At 47.4% G+C, this 12097-nt stretch overlaps 5 protein-coding genes and 1 non-coding gene across 6 annotated transcripts; 4 read left to right on the forward strand and 2 right to left on the reverse strand.

Annotated features, from left to right (window-relative positions):
* Positions 1–318: 318 nt before the first annotated feature.
* YALI1_C04265g (uncharacterized protein) lies at positions 319–1956 on the reverse strand (the record flags this gene model as incomplete). The annotated part of the gene is made up of 1 exon (XM_501388.3): positions 319–1956. One exon carries the CDS (start codon positions 1954–1956, stop codon positions 319–321), a length of 1638 nt encoding a protein of 545 aa, XP_501388.1.
* A 1550-nt stretch (positions 1957–3506) lies between these two features.
* On the reverse strand, positions 3507–4810 carry YALI1_C04281g (uncharacterized protein; the record flags this gene model as incomplete). Its single annotated transcript, XM_068282191.1, has 2 exons — positions 3507–3596; positions 4637–4810. 2 exons carry the CDS (start codon positions 4808–4810, stop codon positions 3507–3509), a joined length of 264 nt encoding a protein of 87 aa, XP_068138292.1.
* Positions 4811–5749: 939 nt separating this feature from the next.
* Positions 5750–6154, forward strand: YALI1_C04302g (uncharacterized protein; the record flags this gene model as incomplete). The annotated part of the gene is made up of 1 exon (XM_501390.3): positions 5750–6154. One exon carries the CDS (start codon positions 5750–5752, stop codon positions 6152–6154), a length of 405 nt encoding a protein of 134 aa, XP_501390.1.
* Positions 6155–8253: 2099 nt separating this feature from the next.
* Positions 8254–9953, forward strand: YALI1_C04328g (uncharacterized protein; the record flags this gene model as incomplete). Its single annotated transcript, XM_068282192.1, has 2 exons — positions 8254–8302; positions 8797–9953. 2 exons carry the CDS (start codon positions 8254–8256, stop codon positions 9951–9953), a joined length of 1206 nt encoding a protein of 401 aa, XP_068138293.1.
* Positions 9954–10641: 688 nt separating this feature from the next.
* On the forward strand, positions 10642–11175 carry YALI1_C04351g (uncharacterized protein; the record flags this gene model as incomplete). Its single annotated transcript, XM_068282193.1, has 1 exon — positions 10642–11175. One exon carries the CDS (start codon positions 10642–10644, stop codon positions 11173–11175), a length of 534 nt encoding a protein of 177 aa, XP_068138294.1.
* A 586-nt stretch (positions 11176–11761) lies between these two features.
* On the forward strand, positions 11762–11861 carry YALI1_C04363r. Its single transcript has one exon. It is a non-coding gene; the product is annotated as a tRNA-Leu (tRNA).
* The last annotated feature ends 236 nt before the right edge of the window (positions 11862–12097 follow it).

Consider the following 12097-nt stretch of genomic DNA (forward strand, 5'->3'; position numbering starts at 1 on the left):
CTCTCCTCGGTTTGGCAGCGTATTGTACAAGTCAGTGCACATGCTGTGTTTCTAACCAGCGAAACTGTTCATAGGTCCTTAAAGTAGATAAAAGGGCCAGACCTCTCACCATGTATTGGACTTGCACCTATGGTGGCTTGTATCTTACTTGAAATACTTGTACATTCCAGTTCACTCTCACGCGTTCTTCCTTCTGTTCTTATGATATATTAATGATCTATTCCTAACTTGCACCTCTTTTAAAATCTCTGGGGCTGTTCCTATGCGCGGACCTCTCAGATTCACGCAATCATGCTTCGTCGTACGCCGTGTATGTGTTTACGCACTGGAAATGCTCTTGACAACACCTGCAATGATGCTTGCAGACTCGTCCAGCTGCTGAGTGCTCAATGAAGCAGACACCTCGATTCGCAGCATGCTCTCCAGCGCAATGATCTCGTGCGTGGGGACCCGTTTGTGACGTGTGATGAGAACACCCTCGGCCAGACACAGATCGACAATCTGTTGAAGCAGCTCCTCGGCAGCAACGAACGACGTCAGGGTCTCGGGCCGGAAGTCATCACTCAGTTTGATCAAGATATGAGGCGACTGAGGAGATGACACAAACTCGACCACGGAGCCCAGAACTCGGGCGGCCTGCAGCTGCTTCTCCAAAAAGGTTCGGAAGTGAGTGGTGTTCTCACGCAGCTTGACGACACGCGAGTTATCCTCCTCCAATCGCTCAATGGCCTGCGAAGAGGCGGCAGCAAGGTATCCGGGCATGGAAGCCGAGAAGGTGACAGCGTTAGATCCGATTCGCTGATGCTCGACGGCGGCATCGGAGCCGGCCACAAAGCCACCAGCTGACGAGAAGGCGATGGCCATGGAGCCTGCGGTCAGCTCGATCTGCTGTCGGCTGAGCTCGGGGTGTCCGTTCTCCTGGAAGTGCTCCAGCACTCCTCGTCCGGTAGATCCAACGAGACCAAATGACAGCGACTCGTCCAGCAGCAGTCGGTACTTGAACTGGTACTTGAGCTTGATGATCTCAGGGAGGTTACAGAGGTCTCCAGTGTTCTCAAACAGACCCTCGGTGACAATAAATCGCTTGGTGAGGGGAGCCTTTCGGAATTCGTGGTTGGTCTTGGCCAGCACACGTGCGAGGTCCTCCATGTCGTTGTGCTTGTACCATCGCAGGGTGACTCGCGACACCTGCAGACCCTTCTGGGTGGAAGTGGCCACTCGGTCGTCGGCAATGACAATGTCACCTCGCTTCATGAACGAGGGGATGACAGAAGACATGGTGTTGAAGGCCTGCGCGTAGAGAATTGCAGACTCGGAGTTGCAGAACCGGGCGAGGTCCCGCTCACACTTAACGTGAATGTCCTGGTTTCCGTAGAAACCGGGGGGGCCACAGGAGCCGACTCCGTACTCACGGATAATCTGGACGGCCCGCTCCTTGATGACGGGGTCACGTGCCCAGCCCAGGAAGTCGGTAGAGGCCAGGTTGGTGGCTCGCTTGACGTGTCCGACCCGGGCCGACTCTACGTCAACCACGGGGCCCGATTCGCCGTGGATCAGCGGGATTGAGCCAATGTCCAGCTCCTCCAGGACAGTAGTCTTGGGTACGAGAGGTTCGGGCTCCCACTCGGCGACCAGTTCGTCAATGTCGGCCTCGGTAAACTTGACGTGGTGGGGATTAGAGGTCGAGTATCGGGACGCCACAAAGTATCGTACGGCAAACAGGAAGAAGAGCAGCTCGAAGATGGTTCTAACAGGGTCATTCTGATGCGAGGACACAATGTATCGTTTGACCACGGCCGAGCCGGGCAGCTTCTCTCCCCAATATGCTGCCGAGGAGGCAATGGCATGCAGCTTAGACAGAATCTGCTCGCCGGCCAGATGCTGAGTGGTGAAGGGTGTCGGAGAGGGTGACACGGCCGCAGCGGCAATAGTCGCTGTCGTCACTACGGTTTCCATGGTCGGTTCTGTAGTGAGTGAAGATGTAGTGTGGGGTGTGGTGTGGTGAGAGGTACACTAAGGAGTGAGTGTGGGTTTGGTTTTTGGGTACAAAAGTAACTGTCACGTATGTAGTGCAAAGTTTAGGGGAGACGTGTATTAGAGTTCAGGCATGGGAGTTGTGTGAGAATGAGATGGATATGAGGGTCTGTAGGTCACGTGATCGGAGCGAGCGGGTTGTGAATTGGTTAGTTTCTGTTTGATACATTGATTCATGGCTTTTCTTTGCATAAATCAACTCATCCAAGGTCATTTCGCTTCATCTTCATCTGCTGCATCCCACTCAAAACGGAAGGTGTAGCAGTGACGTGAAGAAGAGACCAATGCTGTATCACAGATGTGTATAATGGGACATACGTATGCCATCGAAGCATCGATCCTCTTTTGGACGTATTACAGCCACATATTGTCAAGTATCTACGTCGCTGGAGTTAAGTCTCCGTCTAACTTTTTAGAGTTACTTATAAAATCTAAATGATTCCATGTGGTATCTATCTCGTTTATTAATTGTCGTGTCGCAATGAAAGTCAAGAAGTTGTTTCTTCCATCAACCCAGTCTCTACAGAACAAAAAAGGACCCAAGTCCGAAACGTGATACCCTCTTTTTAACTGATCAGAACTGCTGATGTAGAAGAAACTTCAATACATATAAACTTTTACACGCGCCATTTAGCCCCTTGAGAATGGCGCATTCATGAGAAGTGACGAATAATTTAAGTAAGAGATAGATAACTCTTACGCTTGTGACATGGAATACTCTTGCGCTTGTGACATATATAACACTCTTGTTCCTCTCATCGCTCCAGTATTGACTTTCAAAGGCGTTTTCTATGTGTTAGTTAACAAAGCTGTGTTTTCAGCCGAATGTGCTCATTTAGCCGTGCTCGAGAAAAAAACATGACCATTTTTCCCTGATAAATCAGTAAAAATGTCTTTATGGATCGAATCCACTTCCCAGAATCCCTTGAACGTGTCTTCGTCGAGATATGAGCTCTCACTTGGAAGTGACATATATGCAACTCCCATTCAAGGTGCATAGAGATGAAGATGCAAGCACGAATACTTTTAGTCAATTGAGTGGGATTTTAAAAGCACGAGTAAAGAAGTGAAGCGATGACAGTCAAAGGCTTGTACGATATCCCCTCCCGACCTCAATTCAACCATTAGGGCATCTACGGGTACTGTAGAAGTTCTGTACAGTAACTTGTACTGGAACATGTCCACCAATGCATCGGCTTTTACGGCGTTAACACGGAACGGAACATAATTAGCGGAGCCGGTAAGACGTGAACATCAGATGCGAGCACCGAATCACTACACGAATATACAGGAACTCCCATGGGCATGGGATATCAGCTTCACGATTGTTTACACTTACGACTACTGTACATACTGTACCTGTATGAACGACTATTACAATACAATTGAATGATCGCATCATACACATACTGTATATACACCATTTCTTGTCTACACTTTCAACCCAATAAAACTACTTCAATTGTCATGCTCTACTTAGCCTCGATCAGAGACTTGACTCGCTCGGCGACCTCCTTCTCGGAAGACACGTCGAGACCAATCTTGGACTCATGGCCGTGGTCTGTGTTAGTATGGAAATGGAGGATGTGAATTGATATCCTGTCCAAGAGGATCAGAGTAAGAACAGAAATATAACGACGAACGGATGACAGGAAATGCCAAGATCAAGGTTGAAACAACGAATGTAAGAAACATGGAGCGACTTTGAAACCAGATAAGGTAATGGAGATATGAGAAAGAGAGAAAGAGGTTTAGTTCAAGTGATCTGGGAAAGCAGTCGACAGTATCTAGCTGAACACGCCATTTCACACTTGAAGAGATCAATGCATGAAATTGAGAAACCGCCAGACAGGAAGGGCATGGGCACCAAGAACTCCACCACCTCGAACGTCGAGTATCAGTCAAAACAATAGAGTGATGTGGTGTGCAGAAGTCCATAGTCCAACCCAGTCGTAAACAAACGAGAGAGTACCTCAAGGCTAATCCGCTCTAACCAATACAGCCACTTTGTCTTGACCTTCCGATGAACGCAACCCATACTTCCACCCACTTTCCTCAGAAATACCACAATTATACAGAACGGGAAGTTGCTGACATTACACAATCAACACCAACTAGTGTTGGGCTTTCTTCCTATTCGTGTCCGTCCAACCTAACTTCTCGCTCGGATATCTCTCCAATCACTGATACACCTCAGTCCAAACAGGTACCTTGTAAAAAAGTCACAAGTAGTCGTGAATATAACACCATTTTCATATGACAGTCCTGTCACCATTATGCACTTCGACTTCGCAATATCAAAAGTTCGTTCGTGTAGGTCGGAAACACGAGTCGCGTCGTGGGTGTAACTGCTCCCAGTCATCCGTTGGATGTCTTTCTTTAGATGCCATTCTTCGTAAATGACTCTCTGGATATCTCTGTTCGTTTTTCGGGCAATGCCTTTGTTCGTAGTCGTCGCAGTGTTACATAAGTTCATGTGGTCATTCGGTATTCCTTGTCTCATTCAACGGCTATCCACAACAGCTCGCTGTGCTCACAGCTGCGGATAGCTGCTTTTGGATCCAGCACTCGCTTCACTTGCAGCTGTTCTTTTGTACTCACCAAACCGGGCAAAAACAATGGGCTTGACTCCGTTGGCCTCTCGAACCAGCACCTTGGTGGAAGGGTTGGCCTTCTGGAAGGCACCAATCTGGTTCTTGACAAACTGTCGCAGGGGAGCCGACGAGGAGCCGTTCTGGCACAGGTGGAATCGGATTTCTCGGAGTGCTGCGGACATTTTTGTGTAGTGTGATTGATGTGAGTATCGAACCTTTCCTTGTAGCACTCTCTCTATGACAATACCTGGATCCTAAAGTTTGTGATTGGACAGTGGACTGGGAGGTGGCCGTGAGTTCGATTTGAGCTAGTGTCGGAATTCTGAAAATTAAAGTGTCATTTGGGGGTGCGCGAGACTGTCATAATGGGGACTCTTGCAATCCAAGAACAACAGCAATTGAAGAGATGATGATATCATCGTGACCAGAACCATCCAGGGATCTCGAAAATACCAATAGTATTTCTATCAAAGCTGAAAGTGTCCAAGTAGAGACACTTTAGATGGTATCGCGGGGGAACTGCACTGAGATGAACCCCGGAGATACAGATGCACAACACATAAACATAATAGAACAGGCAGAAATAGGACGCGGGGACAAGTAAAAACAGACACATCAGATGCAAGATTGGCATGAATTATCGTGTATCTTTTCAACACCGAAAAAGGCCTCTTGATTAGCTCCATTATCGTATTGCGCTTCTGGTGTCTTCACTTACTCACTCACACTAGTGGTGCAACTTACCCGGACATGGTTGAGATATTGTCTAGCTGCGGATAATTACACAAATACAGCAGAAATAGTATAAATGGACGTGGATATCCGCCTTTTTTTTATATTTTGTTTCCCCTCTTTCATCTCCCAACTTAACACACCTCTTCGTTCGGTTACTGATACGCGCTCAATCGCATCCCCCCCACGGATTATACCTCAAACAGCTCAAACTCTGCGTCCTTCACCCACAACGCTCAACAATTAAGGTCTGAAAAAGCTAATTTGACCCTCAGTCACACAGCCAGAGACGCACTGGAATCAGTTTGTGCACATCAGTCATATCTCCATCACCACACAAACACACAAAAAGACCCCGAAAGGACTTTTAAAAGCACAAAAAGCACGCAATGTCCGCAGCACACGCCTCGAAATTTACCCGGTACCTTAACTCCGAGACCGGCCCCAAGACGGTCCATTTCTGGGCCCCCGTCATGAAGTGGGCTCTGGTCATTGCCGGTATCTCTGACTTTGCTCGACCTGTCGAGACTCTGTCCGGCACCCAGAACGCCGCTCTGTTTGCCACCGGCTTCATCTGGACCCGATGGTGTCTGATCATCAAGCCCAAGAACTACCTGTTGGCCTCTGTCAACTTCTTCCTGGGCTGCACTGCCTCCGTCCAGCTGAGCCGAATCATCATGTACCAAAAGTCTCTTGGTCTGACCACCTCCCAGGCCGTCCAGACCACCGTCTTCGGCGCCACCTTCAAGGACATGTGGGCCAAGCACGAGGCCGACAAGAAGGAGAAGGCTTAAGCATTCCCGAGACTGATTGGTGTTAGAACTGTGAAAACAGGTACAAGTAGACGTATGCTGAGCATGCTAGATGGTAATTGATGTTTGTTTGGATTCAGAAGGAACGACATAGAGAAGTGCCAAAGGGCTTCTCGCGCAGATTTGAGATTGTAGACGTAGAGACGACAGACCAACTTGGGGCGACCAGGGGGAAAAGGAGAGTGCTAGAATCCACTCTTATTCACACTGGAGTTGACAAATGTAGTAATACTTCGTTATTTGTATTCGTGGTGTAGTTTGGATGTGTTCTGAACATCGCGCGTATGGTACCACCCTTCTGACAGAGCTACAGTACAAGCACCTGGTACACATCTACAGTAAAGTAGAGAAGGGAAAACATGTGCGATCCCTCTAATTTTGATTTGTTGAAAGCTGTAGAGATCAGCCTGTGGGCTCTGTACCAAAGAACACTACCACAGTAAACACCTGCTGTACATATGTAGTCTGGCAGTCTCAGTAAAAGTCAGAGAGATCGGAGTTCTGGATGAACTTGATTAATGTGGCTGAATAATATCGAGACTTAAGTATACGCCGAAAGTTTCTGAGCTGATGCAGTACTGTAGTGCTCTTGTCTGACCTCGAGTTACCTCTATACAGGCACCACTGGGAAGGAGAAGTCTTGAGCTCGACGTGTACAGTACTGAGATTAGTAAGGGGTATGTACTACAGTAGTTGATTGGAGTAAGAAACGTCTGGGGTTTCAATGCAAAACCTTTGCAATTGTCTGATATTACCAGATACTCTCTCATCCAGTACTACGGTTCTTGGTTCTTACTAATGCTTGTACTCGTAATCTCATGATCTAACGTTCTGCCGCCAACGAGTACAGCAAATACAGCGTCGGTGTAAAAGTACATACGGTATAGTAGTACCTTCACCCATTACCATCTTTGGTAGAGATATGATCACCGCGGAAACCAGCTTGATATTTCTGGTGTGACGAATATTACCGCCCATGACGTCATGGATCTTATCGATAAGGCTATCCCGTGACTGGGCTGAAACACACATTCTCAAAGGGTTTCGCAAGGGTTGCGTCTAATTAGTACATTCCGACTTAGCGTGATTAGCCACGCAGGGGGTTGGGGGATGGAGGAGAGAATATATGACGAAATGGGTCATTTTATTGAAATATCCTAGCCGAGGGGATCTCACGGCTGTTTTCAGAATTCCAATACCTCTTCTGGATCATCTCAGATCTTTCATATATCCGGTTCTTGCTATTTTTCAAGGCTCGGTGTAGAGTCTATGTTGCTCCTCCAAAAGTTATCTGATTTCAAATCTGGAAAATCCATTGGATTCTCCGTCTCAAGGAGTACATATTTATGCAGAAATTCGCTCAGAAAACACCCCCAAACCATCTGAATCAACGGTACCAATCGGAGTCCGCAGCCCATAGAGTTGCGTTTAAGCTCTTAGCGAGAGCTTGGATTCGACGGATTCGACGAGAATGGAAGTCGGAATCGCAACGGTGCAAAAAGTGGGTAGTAGTGAAATGTGAAAACAGCAAAAATACTCTTCACGCGATGCCAAGCGGAACGCATCTTCCCTCTTTTCTCTGCGATGTCTGGATCACGTGGTATAGTCTTTCGTCTGGCCGCGCTGCACGTGACAGACTCAGGGCCTAATTAACCTGCATGTCCATCAGCATTGTCATGTACAACCTCTACTGTTGATCAAAGCCGATGGGTGAGTATTCGAAGCGAAAGGGAAGGGGATATGGGCAAGTCGAGTCACGTGGAAGTCACATAGGCATACGGAGAACGGGTCATGTGACAGGACACGTGTGCCTTGCTAGTTTTTACACGACTTCGACAACCATGACATGTCAATACAGATATGCGACGAGCGATGAGCACACCATCGACGATATGGAAAAATTCGCACTGGTGTCGTCTCGGGTGACACAAATGGGGGGACTGTGACGTGAACGATGTCGTGACACACACCGAAGGAGTGATATGACTTCGGCAGCTGTTATGACTGAGATATGATCAAAGAGTTACTACACTACGCCGATGTTACATTGACATAGAGGCGACTATGGTACCACAGAGAACATGCCCGAAAAATCCAGAAGAACCAGGAATTTTTGCAGAGGACTTTCAGGTATGTCCATGACACATACCAAGTGGTTCAAATCCTTGTTATCAATGTCGATATCAGATAACTTGCTGGTGCAATGCGGCTCAGCTACAGCCCGCACCCACGTCAATGGTTATCGTCGCAGTGATACAGGCTGTCTAGTTTTTCGGTGGTGTTTCTGTAGATGCCAGACTTGTATCATGTCCATCACCATGGTCTTCTCAGCACTCCATCACCAGTCAGACAATCTCGCCATGTTTCACACAATGTCGCCGCGTTACTGCGTCACTTTGACAGTATCAACGATCTCGTTACTTCCTGTGCTCGTCTGTACATTTTGAGAAATCCTAGTTACCACCTGCAATTGCTTGTTCCATAAATGCCGCTCTCGCTGGTGCCAGTCACAGCTTGCACCTAACCGCTCCCAGCTGTTATGATATCCCCATTGATTGTCCCACTCAAGTAATCGCGATCCTTTATCTTGAGTGTGCTACTCATAGTAGTTGATGCTAACCCAGAAAACTCCCACCTCTCTGAATTCTACTCCTTCACCAGAAAACGCCGTCCTAGTGATGCATCTACCACGTCGCGGCTATCGCACTTTTCGGCAGCAACGGCACAAACAGGGGACTCGCTCCCTTCGATGATGCCGCCGTCATCACTGCCTCTGGACATGGACAAAAGCCAGATTATCGGCACCAAACACATCAAGGAGTCGCGAGAGGCGTACAATCACGTGATTGAGGCGGCGCAAAAGTACAGAGACGCTCTCGATCTCGTGTCACGTGCCTCTGCTGAGTTTGGAGGTGCCCTGGAACAACTTTCTCACTGTAAAGGTGTTCCCGACGGCCTCCAGGCTGCTGCAGGGCTTTATCTGCTGGTTTCCAATCATCAGCAGATTCTAGGCGACACAATTGACAAAAACTTTGTTGTCCCGGTAACAGCCCTCGGTAAGGGTCTTCAGCAGCGATCGGCTGAGATCCACTCCGAGTACCGGTCTAGTCACGTGAGCAAGTCTGCGGAGCTACGCAAAAAGGAGCAGCAACAGCGAGGGTTCGCGAAGCAAAAGCGGGCACGTGATCTAGCTGCTTACAGACAGTCGTTGATGGACGTGGCAGCCGAGATTGACGGGTTGGACGCTCTCAAGGGCAAGTACTATCAAGATATGTGGGAGGCACATTCTTTGGCAGGAGACACTCTTCTTGGAAGTGTTTCTTCGGCTGTACGAGCGGAGGTTGAGATCCATGAAGGCGTAGCTCGAAAGGGATGGTCTGGTGGGGGCCTTGATGAATTGATCGAGGAATCTGGCGATCCCTTTGGCGAGATTGAAAAAGACCATCTGCAGCCCATTGTCGGGTCCATGATGGGAATGGTTGACGATGGTCACGGTCGCGAAGAGGACGGTACCGAAGGGGATGTGACTGAGGAGGCTATCGATAGAGTCACAACCGAAACTGGAGAGTGTCGTATAAGTGACACTGAAGGAGGAGAAGGCAGTGATAGTGAAAGTGTTCACACTGAGACTGAATCGAGGGTGGAGGGAGTCGAGGAGGTGTCGACAGAGGGTGCGACAGAGGGTGCGACGGAGGAGGGTAATTCGGTGGACTCTGCAGAGTCTGACTCGCTGCCCAAGCTGTCCACCTCTATGGATGCAAAATGGTCCTCCGAAGACTAGACACACTGTATACTAACATTGAATGACGGAAGACAAGGATCATATGTATTGTAATGCTGTGGGGGGTGTATTGTAGTGAAAGCATGAAGTACTGTAAAGTAGGACTAATGCTGACACTTATCACAGAAAGGACGTCCAAGGGGTTTAAACGACGTCTCCGATGTCTCCAAATATAACTACATCGATAGATAGTAACCAAAATCGTGCGCCATAACTATCATATGTTTTACTTCACTATTCTGACATGAAGCAAGATATCATACTGATACACGGAAGCTGACTTTCTGGAATATCAAATCGGACTGTTATTAGGTATGCGAGCAGGATAACATGGTCACATATACAAGGGGTGGTCGACAGAAGGCTCTCAAACATGGCCTTGTAGGACTGAAGGACTGAAGGATCCATGTTGTGGACAGACCGTCAGTAGACCACCATGGACTGGCGGTTCCACTGTCAAGAGGAACGGATTGAGGAGAATTAAAAGATGAGACGACAACCGCCGTACCTAGAAACAGCCAGTTCTGTATCGTAGTTCTTAAAGCAAAATTAACGAGCATACAAATGTAACCTATCTATTTGTCTAAACGTCTTTCTCAGCCGAGCCTGTGTTTTAGACAGTCATTTAGTTGATGTGCTCTGGTAAAAACATTTCAACAGATCGGATAAAGCAGGACCACAACAGATCATGGCTGTTTTACCATCAGAGATCCTTATCCATGTACCACACATTCACCTCCACCACGTTCGGAAAAGTTCCACCGGGCTTGATGAGCTCCTCACTCTTCTTGACGTATCCGAGCCGTTCGTAGAACTCAACTACCCGTCCATGTTCTCGAATGACCATGGCGTGCATCTTTTTGAATCCGTTCTTGCGTGCGTGTTTCTCCAGATCCTTATCCATGTGCGTTCCAATGCCTCTTCCTCCGAGTCTGGGGTCTGTGGACATGCAAGTCAATTCAGCCTCGGTGTCGCTCATTCGCTTGTATCCTCCGGCAGCAACAATGTCCTGAGTCGAAATATCACGGGCAATGGCCAGGGTGACGTTCCCGTCCCGCACATAGGTTTTGAAATCTTCGAGATCAGAGAACCGAGCAGTGGTAAAGGTATGAAAGTGCAAATGCAGAGGCAGGTAGCACGAGTTGATGAAATCCATGTATCCCAGCAGCTTCGGCGACTCGAGCAGCTCCTTGGGCGAGTAGTAGGTGATATCAAGGTCTGACATTGTCAATGGTACTCGTAGTGATTTGTGGGTGAAAGAGCATGTTCACGGTTGTGCATGGAACAAGTGGATCCCAACTTAATCCCTGTACTAATTTGAGTCTAACACGATATCAGCGGCTGAAAACTCTACAGGTTAGTCAGAACGTAAGGCACCGTGACGTGTTCGAATCTGAGTCATTTTATGTGAAATATTTTGGACATTGTTGGACCAACCAGAGTGACAACATCATCACCAGATCTTTTTGTTCAGTAAAGTTTGATCATGTTTGAGTTTAATCTGACGAGAATTGATGTTAAGAGTACTTGCAAGTACAAGTACAAGTACACTGCAGTACTTGGGTTGGTAACAAATACAAAATCTCACAAGAACTGTTGAAGTAATTTGTTAAAGTTTAATTAGCATAGGTAGCAAGTCATAATAGCATATATACTATAGGAAGGACAAACAATAATGCATCATAAAACATAAGCAGTATAGAGGATTCCAATAGGAATCTCATTTTAGCTCTAGATGCAAATTTGTCCAATTTTTTATTAACAAAAGTAACATACCGGTTCCTCGCACTCTTAGTAATCAAGAAAACGGCAACCTGGCCGAGCGGTCTAAGGCGCCAGGTTAAGGTCACACCTTAACACAACATCCTGGTCTCTTCGGAGGCGAGAGTTCGAATCTCTCGGTTGTCATTGTTTTTTTGTTCAAGCGATTGGAATTTTTTTTGGCTTCACGTTTTTGTTCTCGTTTTTCTCGTCTTGCCTCTCTTTTTGAGATCTTGGTGGGTTCTGAAGCAGTATGTCCATTTGCAGGCATCTGTGTTTAGATCGAGAGGTTTCCAAGGGTATAACAATTGTAAATTGGTGATGTTGTTTCTCTCTACTTTCATCACCTCAAGAAAATTGGGTATCTCCACCTTGAACTGTAT

The sequence above is a fragment of the Yarrowia lipolytica genome, chromosome 1C, assembly GCF_001761485.1.
Source record: "Yarrowia lipolytica chromosome 1C, complete sequence".
NCBI lineage: Eukaryota > Fungi > Ascomycota > Dipodascomycetes > Dipodascales > Yarrowia > Yarrowia lipolytica.